General features: G+C 37.4%; 1 protein-coding gene across 2 annotated transcripts in view; it reads right to left on the bottom strand.

Annotated features, from left to right (window-relative positions):
- Positions 1–16,542, bottom strand: part of LOC102221895 (microtubule-associated serine/threonine-protein kinase 1) — a 69,850-nt gene extending 53,308 nt beyond the window's left edge. Inside the window, exons 1-2 of one of the 2 annotated variants that reach the window (XM_005797516.2) lie at positions 15,324–16,542; positions 5,257–5,288 (exon numbers count right to left, since the gene is read on the bottom strand). In XM_005797516.2, coding sequence (XP_005797573.1) covers positions 5,257–5,288; positions 15,324–15,362 — 71 coding nt within the window. In that variant the 5' untranslated portion in view covers positions 15,363–16,542. The remainder of the gene's footprint in view (positions 1–5,256; positions 5,289–15,323) is intronic. The other variant, XM_023333920.1, reaches the window with a different exon arrangement.
- Between the last annotated feature and the right edge of the window lie 3,929 nt (positions 16,543–20,471).

Raw genomic sequence — 20,471 nt, 5'->3', positions numbered from 1 at the left:
CTGTTCTCAGATATTTTCTATAATGATCTGCTGTGCCGTGAAAAACTGTTTGTCCCCTTACAGATTTTTGCCTTTTGCTTTTTGCTGAACGCAATATTTTCAAGTCAATAAACAAATTCTGAAATCTGATAATGGTGACCTTAAATGAGTAAACACAAATGGTAGTTCCCTTTTAATTTCAGCAAAGTTTGATTTGACCAGTCAAATCAACATGAAGTAGACTAAAACACACTACTATAAAAGTACTCAAAGATATCACAAAAGAACCACAAAGTATATAAAGCACCCAAAGTCTTGTGTGTCTTCCCTCATAATAAAGTAAGTCATCAGTTGAAAACTACAGTTTGTATTTACTCAAGCCAACCCAACTTTATTTATAAAGCACATGAGACACACAGTACAGGACCAAAGTGCTCAATGGTTGAATAAGTTACAAACAAAACCTCATTATAACACACAATATACAAGTAAACAACCTCATAATAAAAAATAATTTTTAAAAAATCTACAGAAGAATCTCTTAAAAACATCTCTCATGGTGTCTAATCCCAGGGTAAACAATGGGTTTCCAGAAGAGATTTACAAGAAGACACCTTTCTAATTTCCAAGGGCAGATTACTCCTCAACTGATTTGCCTCAAGAGAAGCAAATCATGAACTCCTTTAAGTTTACTATCAGTCCTACAATAAGGAGCAGCTGGTAGAATATCAAGACAGCAATTTATAATCTTAGAAATTAGGGCTGTCACATTAACATGTTAACGCACGCTATTGATCTAAAACGTTTAACCGCGTTACCTGCTAGGTAACGCGGTTTTGTATTGCCCTCAACAATGTAGAGGCGCGAAAAATAAGCGAGGACAGTCACACTGGTGTGTTCCGTTGCATAACACACTATGCAAAGTTAAGCATAATGAATAACCAAGATTATTCACAGCGCTAGTGAGTAATCTGATTACACTTTTGAATCAATTGACAGCACTAATATAAATACACCAGCAGCTAAAAAAAGTGCACAGTTTCACACAAACATAGTTAAAATTTTTCTAAGAAGCAAGTTGCCACCCTGCATGAATCCAGGTATTGTCTGTAACACCGGAGCTGCTCTTCAGTGTCTGACCAAGAGATGTCACTCTGCTGTATGTGCGCACATATTCCCTCTGTCCCTCCCTTTGAAACCAATCCACCAAATGTTAAAGCTGACGCCGGGTGACAGTTGCACAGTAGTGCTGAAGGGAGTAATTCAATAATGGATGCTGTCTCTAATGTGGGAGTCTGGATGGATGAAATATACATGGGAGAGAAGAGGAGGGCAGAGGGAGGGAAGGGGGTGATATCACTGTAGCACAGTGGGAGGTCAGAGATGGTGATGAGGATCATGATATCATATAGAAGATGGGACTAGTGTTCCTGAGTGTCAGTGCTTTTCTGAAACATTAAATCTTTTATTTGTTATCCTGGCTGTCTTTTTCCATAACAGTTAAACCGACAGCACAAAACTTCACCCATAGCAGGACTTAATGAGACAAATACAACAGCAGGAGCAGCACCACATAAAGGAGGGGGGAGCTGATTGTGAACTTCCGGCTCTATAGTCTCCCTCATGTCTGGCTGTGACATCTGCCACTCCACCACAAAGGTCACAGGTCACTGACAAAATGCACACACACTCCTGTCCACTGACTGCAATTAGGAGCACACACATGAGTTCCATGCACCACTCATATGAAGGCAACCAAACTGTGAGCGACAAATTCAGCATGTATTCGTACACACGTTTATTTTATTACACTGATGGGGCAGTTTTGCACAGTGATGCCCTTTGGCTTCCGTTTTTAAAGAGACAGCATCATTTTAATTTCCAGTTGTGCTTGTTTGGTCACCTCAAAGGAACTCAATGCTGTGCTTCAAAGAACAGTGAATCGCTAAAAGATGGTGGGAAGAAAAAAATTGTTTTCAATTATCAACTATTAAAACAATAAAAATTATTTAAGCTAAACATCAACAAGAACATGTTACTGGAATTTGAATTGTAAAATTGTCCTTTCAACTCATTGTAGGGTTGTCAGCTGCCTATGCAAACTACCTTCTCACTCACTGGTTATTTCAATAATACGGGAGGATTTTGTGAGTAGAATTTGAAGTTTTTGAGCCTGCTACTCTTTGGCTAATGCATCTTGATATCCCTGATCAGTCACCAATTTAGACAGACTGTTGTCTGTAAATGTAAACACGGGAAACAATCAATAAAACATTCTTTTCATAGTTACAGCTACATACAGACAGAAAATGTATGTACTGAGATAGTCCTTGTACATAGATGTTTGGAAGTAAGCCAAGCAGAGACTCTATTTCCTGATTTTCTGTCAAGTAAAAAATACACACATTTGCACTGTATTTGTTCCAAACTATCGGTACATACATATACTCAGACATATGTGTACATACATACACATATATTTGTGCATTTTGTTATTTTATGTCCTTTGAAGTTAATCATTTGAGTGTGTGTGAAACCGAGTCAGTCTTTGTTTGTGAGCCCAAACATGGCCAGCAGAAGCAGAAGTAAAAACAAATTAGTGATTTAAATTAAGAAAAAGATTGCTGCTTTACAGTCTCACAATTAAATGAAATAGTGGGAGCAAAAGCAATTGAAGTCCTTGATCCTATTTCATAGATGCTTTTTAAAGAATAGACGGTATTTCAGCACCATGGACAGAGACTAAAAACTAGCTTGTTTTTCTTTTTAACAAATACTTCACAGTTTATCTGCTGAAGCTGTCTAATACAAATACTTTTACCCTTAAGTACTACATTTAAATTTATTTTTCAATGATAATTTAATCACACTCCTTTCTAAATTATATATACAAACAGATTGCAAAGCTTCAATATTAATCACTTAATGAATGCATGTGTCAATTGAAGCCAGATTTGTCTGTTTCTCTCGGACAAACATTGGACATATATTGTAAAGCTGCTACACAATGTCAATAACTGGATTTAATGTTGATGCTTGAAAGGAGAAGCTAGGACAAGAGGTTAAAATCACAACTAAGAGACTTCCCTCTCTTGAGTCAAGGAATTACTCTAAACTAACACAACCTGTCTGTTATTCACTGACAGCTATTGATTAATGTGATATTTTTAAAACTAGGAAAATCTTTAAAAAAGTACACATGTTCACTATGAACACTGCTGTATTCCCCTCTCTTCTTGAACCCTCTGACGCCCCCCCCCCCCCCCCCCCCCCCATCCAGAAAGGCCATTGGGGTGAAAGCACAGCTCTCCCGCGGCTGACTGTTCATCGCACAGTTCACTGGTGCAACAGATTGGGCGGCAGAGGAGCTCTCCAAGTGAAAGGCCTCACACAAAGCTGAAACATGCTGAAGTTGAAAGACAAGGCAGGCAGAGCACAATAACCCCACTTGACCATGACTTCCTATTACAAAGCAGGAGAGAGTCTGGATCTTTAAAAAAAAAGCTATTTGTCTTCATTTGTAGCTCAGCTTCTGTGCTTTCTACTCAATAAAAGCCAAATGTTTGAAAATGGGAAGCACATAGGAATCATCTGGAGATGCAGCAGTCAGGATCTAGCTGATACAGATCTACAATTTTCCTTGAGGGAATTTTTAAGGATTTTATAGTTAATTTCCATTAGATTAAGTTCTCAGAGGTTCATCTGATGAATTGTTGAACTCAAAACAGAGCCAATAGGAAACATGCTATTGACTTAAGCATTTTCAGACTGAAAATTGGGAGAGTTGTTGCTTTTGATGGTTTTCCATGTTTTACTGGCCTATCATCAACCAAAAAAAATCAAAAAATAAATCGTTTTATCTTTTTTGTTGAATCTTTAGTGTAAACATGATTGTTTATAGCAAAAGGATGATGGGGACACGCAATTTGTAATTTAAATGTTTAAATATGATGCATAGTTCACTATTCTGTGAATGAGTGCAACTGCACATGGTTAAATTATTACAGATTGCAATTTTTTTGGAAGAAAACTGGTCAAGTCTTTATGTAAATATAACAAAGAGACAAGATGCAGTAAATCCATGAAATATATATATATTGCTATTTTCTCTGTTGGTTTCCATGAGAACATCAGTAAATATAAATGGGAGTGTTTTTAAAAGCAGTATTTCTGTTTGTAGTCATAGTTACCTAAAAGTGACTGAAAATAAGTTGTAAATAGATTTTTTTTCATCTTCATGTTTTTACAATAAATATCACAAAATATTGTGATAAAATGTTACATTCATGTTGTCCAAGAACTATTACAGGTAAAGTCATTCAGATGGAATGTGGAAGTTGATTTGATGCAAGAAAATTGTATCCAATTAAATTGAAATTTACTAGGAAATAGCAAGAGAAATTCAAAAATAGACTGCAATAGTTTCTTCTACAAGGATCACTTTATGTTAGGTTTATGTTTGATAGATTTTCCAGTTCTAGCCAGATTATCTTGTTTAAATGACTCCTTATCAAGCCACCCAAAATATTCAAAGACACTTGCAGTCAGTGGAGACAGTTCTCTTCACAAGAGGCTTAAAACTGTCAACTAAAAATGGATCAATCCGACAAATGAAACTCACCTGATGTACAGTGAATAAAGACACAATCTTATGAATATCAGAAAATCGGACTACAACAAAAACACTGAAATATTAATGCATGCAAGTAGATGCAGGCAAGAACAATTCATCAACCAAAAAAAGACAGAAAGTCATGGACTAAGAATTTCTTACTTACTAAAGATTCTTACAAACTGTGTCATGTTTTCTTTGCCACTACTGATCAACTCCCTTTGGACATTAAACTTTTCAGCACGAGTCAGAAGAAAAGGGACCAGATTTTAAAAAAACTCAAAACATCAGCTCAATTAATTCTGTACTTTCTCTTTCATAAATAAATAGTGTGACGTTGCATGCTGCAAGAAAAAGCAAACACAGCAGGAAATGTCCATTCTGCTGAGAAGATTTGGCTCAAAATGAGCACATTCTGTCTTAATAACACCTCACACAACGTCTTCACATTTTGAAATTAGAGACATGCTGTAAGTAGTGAGAATATATTTATAGCAACAGCTAAAGCACAGTATTGTAATCTATTTTGTGAATAGTTGTGTGACAATTTTCAGCCAAAAAATAAAAAATAAACAGTTTGAAGATGCCTTATGTATCCTATAAACTTTAAAAGCACCCATGTACTTTACGTAGCCTAACTCAAAGAAGAAGAAAGTTGATCTTACCTGCTACTTTTTCGGGGCAGAGGTAAATCCTTCTGGTGAGGAAGACAAATCAGAAGGGCGGAGGGAGAGAAAACAGATAATCCAGGTTAGATCAATTTCAGATAGGATGAAATAGATGGTTAATAACATTATATTGTTAATAACAATAAATAACTAATAACAGAGCAAGGAATCCAATAACAATACTCATATAAGACAATATTCAAAAGACCTAAATCCACCGACCTAGGTATGTCCCCTGGCATGTCTTCCATAAAACCAAAGTGACAGTAATTGACCAGCTTTAGCCAAATAAATCAACAATAAAGTCTTTAAACAATTATACAAATTAACATCTGAGATCAAAGAAGTAACGCATTATTGTAAATACTTGAAATCACTGGATGCAATTTAGCGTTTAGATTAATTTGAGTTTAACTCCATTCTGATGTTGTTTTGAAATGTCTCCATTCATGTCTGGAGTGGGTGAAAGGCGGTTTGAAAACCGATCCATCCTAAGTGCTCTGAGACTTCAAAGCTTCAGGAACCAGCAGGTTGAGTGGAGCAAAAGTCAATAGAAAAATTGTTGCTGCTATATTTATGACATTGGGAAACAACAGCAACGACCCTGATGTGATTAGGTTCTGCTGCAATGAATCTGTACACTGCTTGCTGTCCATCTGTTTGTAATTTAAAACCATTGAACATTCAGTTTATATAAGATCAGATGACTCAATTTCTATTGCCAGCCTGCCATACTTTACTTATCAAGACATTTTATACTGCTTGATGGCTTTGCAAAAAAAAAGAAGTTAATGTATGTGGATTTTGCTTTCACTCAAATGACGCAGAAAGACACAAAGGCATGACTGTGATACAAAATAAAAGCAAATGACAAAGCATAAAAAGGCCTCAAAAATAAAAATAAAAACAGGTGAAAATATGATCACAACAGATGAAGCATATTTTCATTTTACATTGACTCAGTCAAAATCCAGCACTAAAACAAGCTGGAAATCTGTGGCAAGACTTGAAATTGCTGTTTTCACCTTATCTGACTGAGGTTGTGCTATTTTGCACGGAAAAATGGGGAAAATGTATTTCTAGATGTGCTCAGCTGGTAGAGACAGTTGCAACTGCAACACATGGTGGTTTTACAAAGTATTGACTCAGGAGACCTGAAAAAGGATGCTAAACTTTTTCTATTTTTATTTCTTAAAAAAAACTATTACCATGAATCACTTTACTTTCACTTCATAATTTTGTTCTGGTTTTGTTAGTCTAAAATTTTACTAGATTACACTAAAGTTTGTAGTTGTGACAAAAAGTGGTAAAGTTTAATGAGTTTGACTACTTTAGCTACTTTAATTTAATAAACATACTATGTTCTGTCTTTACCATCCTGTCAAGATCAATACATGAGTTTTTTTGGTAACTCTTTATTTGACGGGGTGTGCATAAGACTGACATGACGCTGTCATAAACATGACATAACACCTGTCATGAACATGAAGGAGTCTTTATGAATGTCTATGACCGTTGTCATTAAGTGTCATTCGGTAAATAATGACACTTTTAATGCAAAGTTGCTTTAAAGTGTCATTATTTACAAAATATTGCAAAGTTGGGACTTTTAATGGACTTTCAATGCATCTTTTAAAGCAACTTTGCATTAAAAGTGCCATTATTTACCGAATGACACTTCATGATAACGGTCATAGACATTCATAAAGACTCCTTCATGTTCAATGCAGGTGTTATGTCATGTTTATGACAGCGTCATGTCAGTCTTATGCACACCCCGTCAAATAAAGTGTTACCATTTTTTTATTATTATTATTTCAAAACTAAAATAAAAATTTGGGACTGGAAAATGTGCAGTCTCCTCTGGCTGACATTCAGTTAATTAAATTAAAAATGTTAGAGATTAAAAACCACTTAGAGTTGCATCCTAACATTTTTAGAAGAGCACATCAACCTTTTTTTCAATGAGAGTGAGATCATCTGTTATGGTGAGCGCTTTCTGAGATGCTAATACACTACATCATCAAGAGGAAGTAAGCTTGGCCAGGGTGACTCAGAGAGAGCCCCATAGGAGTCTTGTCCGTGTGTGTATGTGTGTGGGGGTGCGCATGTGTGTGTGCATTGGGGTGTGTGTGTGCGTGTGCCAGCGTGTGCACGTGTGCATGAGTGTGTGTTTGGATATGGGGTGATATGCCTGGCTAATGGATAAAGCCGCCAACACCTGCTCCCTCTCAAAGTCTGTCCAATCCACAGACATTGTGTGCGCTGTTGCCATGGTACTGGTCATCCCATCATTTCTATCTGTCAGAATTCAAGTAATAACAATAATGCATTAAAGTTTTGAGCATTATTCCTTTACCCATACTCCAGATCCATGAATCCAGAAAGTATTTATTCTAGAAGAGTGAAAGAAAATGATCAGTTACAACTAGAAGGTTACATCTAGACCTCCAAACGGTTCATAATAAAATCTACTATTAGTATTCATGACTTTGGACACAATGACAGATGTGACAGATTCTCTTGTATAACTATATAAACAATTTCGTGCCAGAGATGAAGGTCAACACATTCCTATTCCCTACTTGTCAATTATTAGTGGGTTTCCAAGACCCCCGGCACTGGTTTTCGCAGCACTTTGAATGAAGACAAAGACTTCTACAACAGCATTTTGTTGCTAATCCTATTATAATTAGGGCATGGAAAAGGGACATCAGACATTACTCTGTGTGCCTACATTTATCAGACCACAGCTTCTTCATAATGAGGAAAAAAAAAAGGTTTACAAATGATTTTATTTATTAAGGAGAAAAGCTATTCAAGAGTTATTGCTCTGTAAACTTAATAACTGGATGCACCATCTTCGGGAGCAACAACTACAATCAAGTGTTGACAATAACTAGTAATGACTCACTCTTCTTCCAGATTGAACTTAATTTATTCACAATTTAGAGTAACCAAATAACCTCTCTAAAGTGATGCCACAGCATCTGAATCTTATTTAAGTCCAACTTTTAACTAGGTTACTTCAAATCACCTGGATTTATTTATTTTAAGCAATTCTAAGGAAGGTGGACTTGTCCTGCTGTGCGGATAAACTTAATGTCACAAACTTTTGGTCAAATGTTCGTAAGCAGCATTGAAGTAGAGTAATTATGGCAAGTTGTCTGGTTCCTGGAGGGGCAAAGCCCATCACAAACTTGCATGTAAACCAAAATAATCAAGAGACAACTAATAACTAATGAACAAGTAGCAAACTGGATCATCAACATGCACAATACATCAGTAATTTTCCAACAAAATGACTGAAAAGGCAAACACTGAAAATGTTGCAATAGCTCATCTAAGGTCCAGACTTCGATCTGATGGAAATGCAGTGGTGGGACCTTATGACTGTATAAAAAAGGTTACTTCAATTTATTGATTATTTATTAACTGGGGCGTATTTGTTTGTGTGTGAGTGTCTTACTTTGTTCTGTGTATCAACTAATCACAGTTCCTAGAAGAAGAAGCTAAGATAGGAACTGTCTGAGAGGAATCTGAGAGTCTTTAAGAGTAGCTGCATTTCCAGTGACCATAATTACACAATTTGACATTTTGAAAATAAACGTCAAATGCCAATTAAAATAAAAGCTCTAGTTTTTCAAGAAAAGGTTTTGGCGCTAGGATGAGTTTGCATCAAAATTGGTTTGTACAGCAATAGAAACATTGCATTATGTCGCCACTGGCACAAATCACAAAGAAGAATACAGGAAGTAGCAGGAGGATCATGGCGCAGCATGTTTTTTAATTACTTATTGCAAGAACAAACTTATTCACGTGTGATTTTAATTGCGTTTCTTAATTAATGGAAACACCCCAATTACAAAATTGTGGGTTTTTTTTTTTCATTTTCCACACATTTGTAATGGACACGCAGCTAATGAGGGTTCTGATCATTTCTAACATATCCTGATGTATAAGACCTTGCAACTGAAAGCAGGTGTTCTGTTTTTGTCATTTAACTATAGAGGGGAAGCAAAGGACAGACAGTAAGCAAAGGCATAAAAATGTTACTATGCGGGGCAAATGTTCTGGATAAATTACAAGGCGTCTGCTCTGTTTTTACTGCCAAACTAACAGCAGGCTGCAAAGCACAGTATACTCCTTGGTTTAATGATTTTAGTTGGGGGTTTTTTAACAAACCCTTAAATTTAGAACTGTGTTGTTATGTATGTTATATATTTGTTTCACATGGATCTTAAAACTGTAATAGTGGAATCTTTCTATTTTTATCTATTTTAGTGATTAGGTTGTAAATAACTTATTTTGTTTTCTCAGGCCAAGAAGTAATAAGTTTTAATTTATTCACAAAACACAACCTGGATCTAATATGTTTATTGTTTTTTTTTTGTTGTTTTTTTTTTTACTAGCTTAGCTCTCTAAGTTCAAAGCCAAACTTTTTCTGATTAACACTGACATCAGAAGGACATGTTGAGACAAAACAAAGCAGTGAGTGACAGGACTTGGCACAGAGAACTGGGTCCTCGCAGTGATCACACTCTTATCCCCTGTGCTTAGCATATTGGAAATGGGCACACTGCCCAGAACAAAATATTGGACAAATTATGCTTCCAAGTGTGTGTAAATAGAGCACTATATACTCCTACGTCACAGAGGGATGAGACATGCTTTTCTTTGTCAGCGTGAGTAAAAGAGCATATGGGTTAAGCATAAGTGCACTCCACAAACACCTACAATTGCACAAAGATGTTTTGCTTGAGATGAAATCAACTTGCCTCACTCAGACACAGTCATACAGCTACAGTCAAATAAAATGCACCAATTGATGCTGCAGATCACAGCACTGATCATCTTTTAAGCTGAACTACTTTCTATTTTTACAGGCTTCATTACAAACTAAATTATTACCCTGAGGCCATATCTCACACCCAACCAGGTTGGTTGCAGATCAGATTACTTTGTGATAAAAGGAGAGTTGGGCAGCAAACTTGTTTTTATTAAACCATTCTCACATTCATGATCAAGATAAAGATAAAAAAGTGTTATCTTTATCTTGCATGCTGAAATCTCTGAGCTATTTCTCAAAGTAACAAAAAATCACTTTTGTTTTTTAAGCTACATCACATTGCAATACAATGTCATTTAAGCTGCAACAAATTAACAGTTTAAATCAAATGTATATTAAGTTTTTTTTTTTTTTTTTTTTTTCACTAAATACGCAGCACTGTAACATCCGAACGACCAGAAGTCGTCCAGATCTGGTTTGAGAACATTTGGAAACAGTTTTGGGTTTTTTTTCTAAAAAAAAAATCTCAATAAGTTGCTACATGTTACTGTTAGAAGTGATCCTGGTAAGTTAGATTTTTTTGGTTGTGTAGAAAAAATATAATCTGTAGATAAAATTAACAACAATACCTGAGAGACAGCTATACTTTTACCAAAGGCCAAGCATAGAAGCTGGCTGTGGCCCATCCATTCGTCACCATTTCCTCTAATTTATTACTTTTTGTCATTTTGTAACTAAAATTACACTTTAATTCCTCCCCTTTTATGGTTATAATGTCTGCAGGAAAAGTTGAGGTGAAAATCTTGGGACAAAGTACTTTAAATATTAATTGAATGAAGGAGTCAGAGATAAACAGCAGAAAGTGACCATGCTTCATCTGTTTAGTATCCTCCTAAAGGAAGTGCATTGGTATGATTTTCATGTGTCTAGCCTCCACCATGCAAACGTGAAGGAGTAAGTTATATTACCTCCTCCAGACTCAGACATCCCAGCCCTTTAAACAGCTTCTCTCATTGCATACAGTTGCTGCCTTCTTCCAGTCTATGCTGCCCCCTCCCATCCCACTACCCCTCAAGCCTTTCAGCTTGTCCTGCTGCTGGTGGTTGATCTTCCTCCCTGAGGGCACACAAGGCTCTTAGGCCACCATTATGTCTTGCTAATGGGCCTGACAACAGCACCACATCCTCAGCATTTAGACCTTCTCTGTGTGAGATATGGATATTGATCACTTCAGTGAAAATGGAGAGCACAGACTTGGGGTGGGAGTCAATTTCATATGTACACAGAGGCACGGATATTGTCCATTCACACTGGAGACTCTGGATTCTGGTAATGGCTAAGGTACAAATGCACAAACTGGTAACTCAGGTAATGTATCCAGAATAACACTTCAACACCGTGGATGTCATGTTCCGTGTTTTTCTGTGTGTTTATTTTGAGTTTCCTGTGTCTCTGAGTCTCCGTGTTGTCATGTCTCCCTTTGATTACTCCCAGGTGTTTCTCGTTCCCTAATTATCTCCTGTGTATTTAGTCTCACCTGTGTCTCTGTGTTTTGTTGGGTTCTCGTCGCTTGTCGCGTCATTTCTGTCTGTCTGTCTGTCTGTCTGTCTGTCTGTCTGTCTGTCTGTCTGTCTGTCTGTCTGTCTGTCTGTCTGTCTGTTCTGTCTGTCTGTCTGTCTGTCTGTCTGTCTGTCTGTCTGTCTGTCTGTCTGTCTGTCTGTCTGTCTGTCTGTCTGTCTGTCTGTCTGTCTGTCTGTCTGTCTGTCTGTCTGTCTGTCTGTCTGTCTGTCTGTCTGTCTGTCTGTCTGTCTGTCTGTCTGTCTGTCTGTCTGTCTGTCTGTCTGTCTGTCTGTCTGTCTGTCTGTCTGTTTGTTTGCCAAGGATAATTTCTGTTGCTACTGGTGTGAGCCCTGGCTTCTGCTCAGCCATGCCGCCAGAACTTTGTGGACTGTTTGGAGCATGATTTATTATTAAAATTACCATCTTTCACTTCAACCTGGGTCTACAGCGTCTGCCTCACCACCGCACCTCATGACAGAGGATTTATATGCATACATATGAAAGTTTCTTATATATAGACACCTATCCCAGAATGAATATTTTTCTAACTTGCTATTGAATCACTTCTACAGTGTTTTCTGCCAAATGTGCCTGAATTATTAGTGACCAAAGTACTGTAGGTGTTTAAAAAGAAGCTAAATTAGGTTGAACAAATTAAATCCATAACAAAATGTCTAACATTTAAACAAGATCTCAATAAAAAAAATTGTATTACTCTCAAATCAGGAGTTACCATAGTTATTTATTTAAGCAAAGGCATATATCGCAAGTTTAAGCTAAAAATGTGTGATTCATATTTTGCCTATAAAATATGAAAGGTTTTTGCTTTGTGCAGACACAATGATGACAACCACAGTCTTCCTAGCCTAATTCAGATCCATCCTCACAGACTCTGTGCTATGACTGCAGCCAAAGGTGCATCTGCTAAATCTTGACTTCAATGGGGTGAACATTAAAGCAGCCACTTATTTTACATTAAATGTTTTTATTCAATTGTCATTGTTTTGTAGAAATCAGTTTTCCTTTAGGCATTAAAGTCTTTTTTGTTAAAAAATGCCAAACAAGCCACGTTTTGCTGATCATGATTCATTTGTGAAACCAGTAAAAGTGGCTGAATACTTTTTAAAGGCACTTTAAAAAGCCTTTTGGTTGAGAAGTTAAACATATTCAAGAAACAAAGGAAGTCCAGTTACCTTCTACTTAGGCATTTGGATTCAATATACATTTTTTCTGCAGCAAGACTAATTGTAATTTTTGTCTCTAAATCTAAGTACTTAGATAATGTTCCCATTTTTGGTTTATATATTTGGGAAAAAACAGTAATACAGTCAAAACAGTATATTCACTAAAGGTTATCATGGCAATCTCTTTCCTGCCTGTAAAGATTCACGTTATTCCAATGTCAACCCGATGCTTTATTTTGTTTCCACATCAGCATGTTGTTCCTGCCAAGTCTCTCTCTAATCAGCCTTATTCAACTCACCTGAGCCATGCTTAATTGTCTCCCAGTATCACCTGTATGCACTATTTAACCTCTCCTCAGTCTCTGCCTTCCTGCCAGATTATCTACAACTTTGTGCCAGTAGAAATCCAACGGTCCTTTCCTCCCTCTTGTGCCGTTCCAAGTTTCCCACCAATTTCACTTTTATTCCTGCCTTGCCTTACCGGATCTCTACAGCCTTTCTGACATCTGAACTCGAACCTCTTGCTCTGATTCCTGACCACAGATTCTCGCCTAATTTTCTCATTCAGTATACCAACATGAGCTTTCCTGTGTATGATCCCTGCATATATATTGACCATGATTTTCAATATTTGTTTTCAGGCTTTCACTGTGGAGTTTTATAGGGTCTTATATGATTGATGATCTACAAAACTTGGGTTAAAGCATTGGTTCCCAAAGTGTGGGGTGTGCCCCCTAGGTGGGGTACAGTGCCATTGCAGGGGAAGGGAGGGGGGTGCAGAAAGCAGTATGCATTAATAAAAATAAACATGTTTCACTGTAAAGGTGGTTTGTAGTTTGTTTTGTTGCAACCTGAAGTGTTGAATAAACTTCAGTGGAGTTTGAAAACAAAATATGTGTGTAGGTTTATGTCTGGTTGAACGATGTGTGTGCCCAGTTGATTTTTTTTTTTTTTTCATTTTTGGGGGGGACTTTATAGTAATCCATAGGGGGACCCAGACGAAAATCTTTGGGAACCACTGGGTTAAAGCATTATGTGGACTGACAAAACAGAAACCTTTTGGAAGCTGTCCATTCCTTCACTTAAGGCATACTAGTAGCATCTTAGAAAATGAATGTCATAGGTTAAACACTGAGATAGAATGATGGCTTTGGGCTGTTTTATTTACTTTCTGTGATTTATGGAACCATGACTTTTGCTCGCCACCAGAAAGTCCTGGAGGAGAATGCCAAGCTATCAAATAGCTAAACTCACTTGGGAATAGCAGAAGGACAATGATCCAAAGCACACCAGCAAGTTCATCTGTAAATGCTCAAAATGTCTAGGAGAGGCCTAGTTGATGTCTGAACTTAAATCTGATTTGAATGCTTCAGAGTGATCTTAAAAAATCCACTCATGCTTGAAAATCTTCCAGTCTGTCTGGATTATAATAAAACTACAAAGAAAAATCCTGTTACTACTCCACACAGTGACGTAAAAGACTCATTTCCAGCAATGGCAAACACCTAATAGCAGTTGATGCCACTTGTCTAAAGCTTCTAAAAGATTTTAATAATTATTTAAACAGTAGCCCTTTTCACCAGATATTCTCAATTAGTCAGCAAAGAAAGGGCTTAATAAAATAGAGCTGTCTCCAACTAGACGCATTACTCAACAGTGTTTCTACAACATACCAAACGTCCTGTGGCTGCATTTCACACCTGAAACAATTGGGTAAAGAAGTATTCTTCATCAACAATTGTTTTCTTTCATTAGTTTATATTTATATTTTATATATATATTGTATATATTTATATACAGTTTTAAAGTGACTACAAAATATCACACCTGGTGGGTTCAGTGGTGTTTAGTCAGGGGAGGCAAGTGAGGCAATCACTGACAATGATAAGAGAAAATCAATTTGTTTTCTGTACGATTTCGACATTTTTAAGGTCAGAATTGTTGAATTTACACAAAGCCAAAGACATAGAAGAGTGAGGTGAGGTAGTGGTGATCTGTGTGTTACAGACTGACTGATAAAAAATATTATATTGAATAGCCTTTTGTTTGTCTTAGTATTGTTTAACATGGAACTAATGAAAGCATTTTTGAAAGCTTCTAAAAACAATTAAACGTTACAATTAAGTTCACATTTTAATGGGCGTCTATTTCGAGTTCTGCAATATAAATCTAACTCCAGAAGAGTTGGTGCTTCCCCAGCCAAGAACCTCCCCATATGGTGTTATGGGGATGGTGTTAGGAACAATTATATGTTCCTAACACCAACTTTGGAATCTATCACAGTATGAGTATTATACAGCTTCCATTTTCCCCCAAAATAACCACCTTAGCCTTTTTCTCAGGCAATAAGAAACATCATTAGTTCATTAGCGAGGGAAGAAGTCGGTGTTTGTGTATCATTCTAAAAGAATAAAATAATATACATGAAATACAATAAGACCTGACAATCATGCTAATGAACCTATAATTTCTGACAAATTACTAAAGAGTTAAAAAAAAATTAATTAATTAAAATAAAAAAAACTGCTCACCTGCAATCTTCGTCTTCTGATGATACCAGAATCATCCATGGCGCGTGCCCGGGTTACACCTGTGGCGGGTCTCCTTGTCTTGAGTTCTTAATATTGGACGTAGAGTTCCAAGTCTCGCGTTGCTTCCAGCCGACCAGCACGGTTCACGATATACCATCACAGCTGCACACTTCGCTGAGGGCCCACACCAATTTTCGGGTGAAAACAAAAATATACTAAAGCTGTAACATCATGTTTGTTGTTATAAACAGAAACGCAGAGGAGGGGTTGGTTTACAGTCAAAAAGACAACCATCTATGAACAAGGTTCATGATACAGTGTGGCCCCTGCGTTCCACACGAGCAGACAATCCATGCTGTCAGACAAGAACCACTGTCAGGGCTGCTCTTTGGTGGGGAGGCTGCATGGAGGGATCAGAGGGATGAACTGAAGTCCAGCTGAGTGATAGAGATGAGTCTCTGCTAGGAACCCAGACGGTCAGACCGAAGGTTATTACACCACAGATTAGATAGAACAAACAAGTTTGCAGAGGTCCCCACTTCCAGGCAACGATCCAAGACAAAAGCAATTCCTTCGCATCTGTTTGTTGGACATTGAATTCTGCTTCTGTCATCTGTCAGTATGGGGGGCGGGGGTGAAATCTTGTATCTCACCTATAAAACACCTGACACCCGAAGTCCTCTTAAAGCGTCGAACCACGTCCAGATTCGTATATTCGCTCGTCGCATTTATTTAGAGTTCACGCTTGCCGCACATTTAACTAGGAGCCTTGATAGTATGACACATACAGTGTTAGAGCATCTAAGCACTAACAACGGCACGGTCAAACACAATCTGCAGCCAGTGTGCAGCGTCCATACGGCAGGATTCAAACAGCAGCGGTGGTAACAGGACGATCGCTTCTCGTTTTACTTCCTCGGGACGCGGATTTTCTCGTCATCTGGTGAGCTGTGCGTTCAATCCGGGTTGCTCTCCTCCGATGTACCGCCGCTTCTCCGGTTCAAAGGGATCTCATGTTGCCACACAGACATCGCTCCATCCTCGTCTCCAATGCCACCCACTTCCTACAATAACACGACTTTTAACCCCTCAGCAACCAGGCCGTGGCAGGCTGAGGAGGTACAGATCGCTGGCTCTCATTCTGCTTGTGATGATGAGGCGGTCCACCCGGGGAATGATGAGTTTACAACAGAGGAGCACCTATGATTCAGACAGAGATGCTTTAAAAGCATAATTTATTTCCATATGTACCAAATTCATATTGAAATGTAGGTCGTATTAATAAATAGCAATGCTGTACAGCGATTTTAGTAATTTTGCTAAAGGAGCCCTGTACAGGTTTGATCCTGCATTATTAGGTAAGCAGGCTGAGATTCTAACCAAGGACCGAGGCAGTAGTGTGTCCCATTTCCATACTAATAATACGTTTTTATTATTGGAAATAATTGTAACAAAAACAAAAAAACACAAGGGAAAGACAGTTTTATTTGTATAGTACCTTGTCACTATCAGTGTTTTCAAAATACTTTGCAGAGAAAAATAAAGACACAAATAGAAAACAACAATAGCCCTAATAAAGTTCTATTGCAATAAAGTGTAATCAGCAAATGTAAACCGATAAGTGCTGTACAGATCCAATAAATGTAACCACAATTAAAATATAATCCAATTAATGGAAACAATAAAAAATTAGTCTTAGGAGTCTTTTTTGCTCTAGAAGAGCATTACAGCATCTGTAGCCAAAAGCGGACATCTTTCCTCCTAATTTGATACTTAGTTGTCACCAAAAGATTACCGCCGGCTTAGATGGAACAAAAATGGATTGCAAGGCAATAGGACATTTAAAAACAAGTAATAAAATCTTAAAATCAATTTTAAAAGCTACAGGAAGTCAGTGGAGGGACTTGAGTGATGCAGTAATGTGCTTTCTCTTTTTTGTGCAGATGAGGCAGCAGCATTCTGAACTCACTGCAGGTTCACAATTGATTTCTTTGGTAGAACATCGAGGAGGGAATTGCAGCAAAAGGTAGAGAAAATAATGAAGGTAATGAGCAGGTGATAACAGACTACATTGTGCACAAGTCTGATTAGAGTGCAGGTAATCCAAGGGTTAATGTTAATGTTAAAACTATCCTTGAAGAAAAGAGACTCTGAATGTATAGGTGCATCCTCTCATACATCTTATTTCCAATAATGGGAATCTCAATTTGACTTTAAAAAAAATTGACACACTTATGTGTTTATATTATTTGATCATTCACTCAACTGATCTGAGAACTTCTAGAGAGAGAGAGACAATCATATTTATGATAAATACTGAGATAAATGTAACTAGGTATCATTCTAGGTTTTTTTATTATTATTACTTTCAAAGTATCCTCTTTTGGCAGTAAAGTGAAACTCTGTGGTGGGTCTGGCTGCCTTACAGCAAATTTCACCAACAAAAGAGCAGGTGACGTACCTCTGTTGCTAAATTAATTTCATTAAATTGCAGGAATGTACTGCATCTGGTTCAGAAAACAAAGGGGACAGACAGATGTGTTGAGAAGTGAGAAAAAGATAAATGGTAGAACCGTGACACAAAATATATATGCAATATATAAACTATTATCTATCTAGATTGTTTTTATGATATTTGCTTGAAATATGACTGTTGGATATAAGAAGATGGGGACTAGATTGCACAAACTACTTAACAGCTAAAAGACTAATTTTATCTTAAGTGAGGAAACACATTCTCTAGTGTGAACAACAATCAATAACTCAACATTCTCACATGTTACACTGTAATAATTTTGTAATCTTAGAATTTCCTGTGTCATCCTGTGGAAAAGAAACAGAGAAGTGTGTCGGGAAGTTCAACATGACAGTTTGTGACAGACACTGAGGCTGTTTCTGAACTCTTCTCTTTATTGAAATTAAGCTTGAACCTCCCCCAGCAGTTTTCCTCGATGGCCCCTGCTGACTGTATAAAGTTATTTTTAAGCTTAGGAGTTGAATCAACCATCAGCATAACCTGGCGCATGCAGTGGCACCCAGCGTTATGCATTTTTTAACATGCACACCTGCCACCCGACATATGAGATTCACTGACACGAAGCATTTTCAGGCTTCTCACACTTTTTTTTTTGCCAGTCCAACATGTCTCAGCATGTCTGCTTGATTAGGAAAGCTTCACCAGAAGCAAAACTCTCAGCTTACAGGTTACAGATACAGATATTTTCATATCTCCAGACCTGTATGACCCTACCGTGTCTGCAATATTGATCTCGTCAATAATGGACGGCAAAGCAGAATCGACAGTTTGCATGTCACGGGAACAACACTCAAGCATCTGCATGAGTAAAGTCCATCCCAATGAACAGAGTGACAGACTGAAGAACTTTACACATTTAAGCATTTTCAAATGAAATAAAAGAAATGAAAATGCAAAGTGTTGGTCAAAGGGGACCTTTTTAAAGGATGGTGAGGATATAACAGTCCACCTACAGTATCAGACAGCTACTCTGACTCCAGTAGGGTGAGAAAAGAAGGCTACATTGAGGCTTTTAACACGATGGCCTTAATGGTCACAGTCTCACTGGGAACATGAAGCTGGAAGCTTCAGTCCCTCTCAGTGTGGGAATTACCTCAAGTCTCACCAACAGCAGCACTTCCGTGTCAGCTTAAAGACATAAAGAAAGGCATTCCCTTTATTCTGACCGATGTCCTCTTATCTTCTATGTCACTGTTTACTAAAGAAATAGAACACAGTGCACATCATGGACATACATCTCTGGAAAAAAATTAAGAAACCACTTAAAATGGTCAGTTTCTCTGTTTTTATTTTTTGTAGGTATATGTTTGAATGAAATGAATATTGTTCTTTTATTCTATGAAGTACTGACAGCACGTCTCTGAAATTAAAAGCAAAAATTTTGTTTTTATTTGCTGAAATTGAAGAAGTCAAAGTAATGAAAAAAGATGCAGAGCTTTCAGACCTCAAATAATTAAAAGAAAACAAGTTTATTTTTACTAAGAACCAACAATACTAATGTTTTAACTCGGGAAGAGTTCAGGAATCAATATCTGGTGGAATAACCAAGAGGTTTTGAATGGGGTTCAGTGCAGTAGACTCTTAATTTTTTCACAGAGTTGTATCTTTCAGCAGGCTGACATTGAAAATCCACTGGTCTTATGCAATATTGCAATTATCTAAGAAATAGAACATTGAGTTTCCATTGACTGTGTTTCATATTCCTCAAAATTAAAAGACATAAATGCTTAAAAAAATAAATGATGAATCTAGTTTAACTTTTTAATGAAAATGAATTTTCAATCATTTTCTAATTTGTACTTTTATGTCTTCCAGTGAACAACAGACAAAAATAATGCTCCAAGAACAAAACTGATTAACAACATGTCCGCATTTGATCATTAATATTTTGAAAGACAGCCTAGTTAGCAGCCTGCCTCGCTCCTCTACCACATTAAGCTATGCTTCTTTTTTTCCCTTTTCAGTGTAAATAATGAATGAGAGCGTATGAATTTTACATATTTTTGTTCATTATGTGCTGAGAGATTTGGGGAGAGATGAAGGGGGAGGTGGTGGCAGCGCAGTGCGTGCACACGCCAGAGTTTTGATGAGCAAAAACCTTCTCTTACACTGCTCAAGAGCTCTCAAAAATGATGTCACCCCTTTTTCAAAGAATGCCCTGTGGGAGGTAACAAGGTCAGCTCTCTGCAGCCTGATGCTCGGTATGGCATGGCTGCCTTTTTAAATCCGCCCGTTGCTTGTACGATCCCATTTCCCGTCCTGGTGAGCCTGCCTCACAAGAGCTTCGTCAGCTCAAATCTCCTCACAGACAGCGAGAGCCTCTTTCTGCATTCAGATATGCTTGGTCTATCCGTCCACGCGCAAATGCAATCTGTGATGCACATACATAAGTCAAGAGAGAAGAGTCTCTTACCCACATTAACCACGGTTAATGCAAGTTCATATGGATTTGCAATCATAACAACCCAACATCCTATTACTTCAGAGGAAACCTAAGTGCTGCATTTGTGCATGCCGTCCAGAAAACCTTTCATTTATTTGTCAGCATACCAGGGAGTTTGAGAAGTTACAGTTTGAAGTCTGCAGTTTATCAAAGATCTTGTTTCATTACA

The sequence above is a fragment of the Xiphophorus maculatus genome, chromosome 5, assembly GCF_002775205.1.
Source record: "Xiphophorus maculatus strain JP 163 A chromosome 5, X_maculatus-5.0-male, whole genome shotgun sequence".
Lineage (NCBI taxonomy): Eukaryota > Metazoa > Chordata > Actinopteri > Cyprinodontiformes > Poeciliidae > Xiphophorus > Xiphophorus maculatus.
Note: the sequence above shows the minus strand (reverse complement) of the source record. Positions and strands in the feature narration are given on the sequence as shown.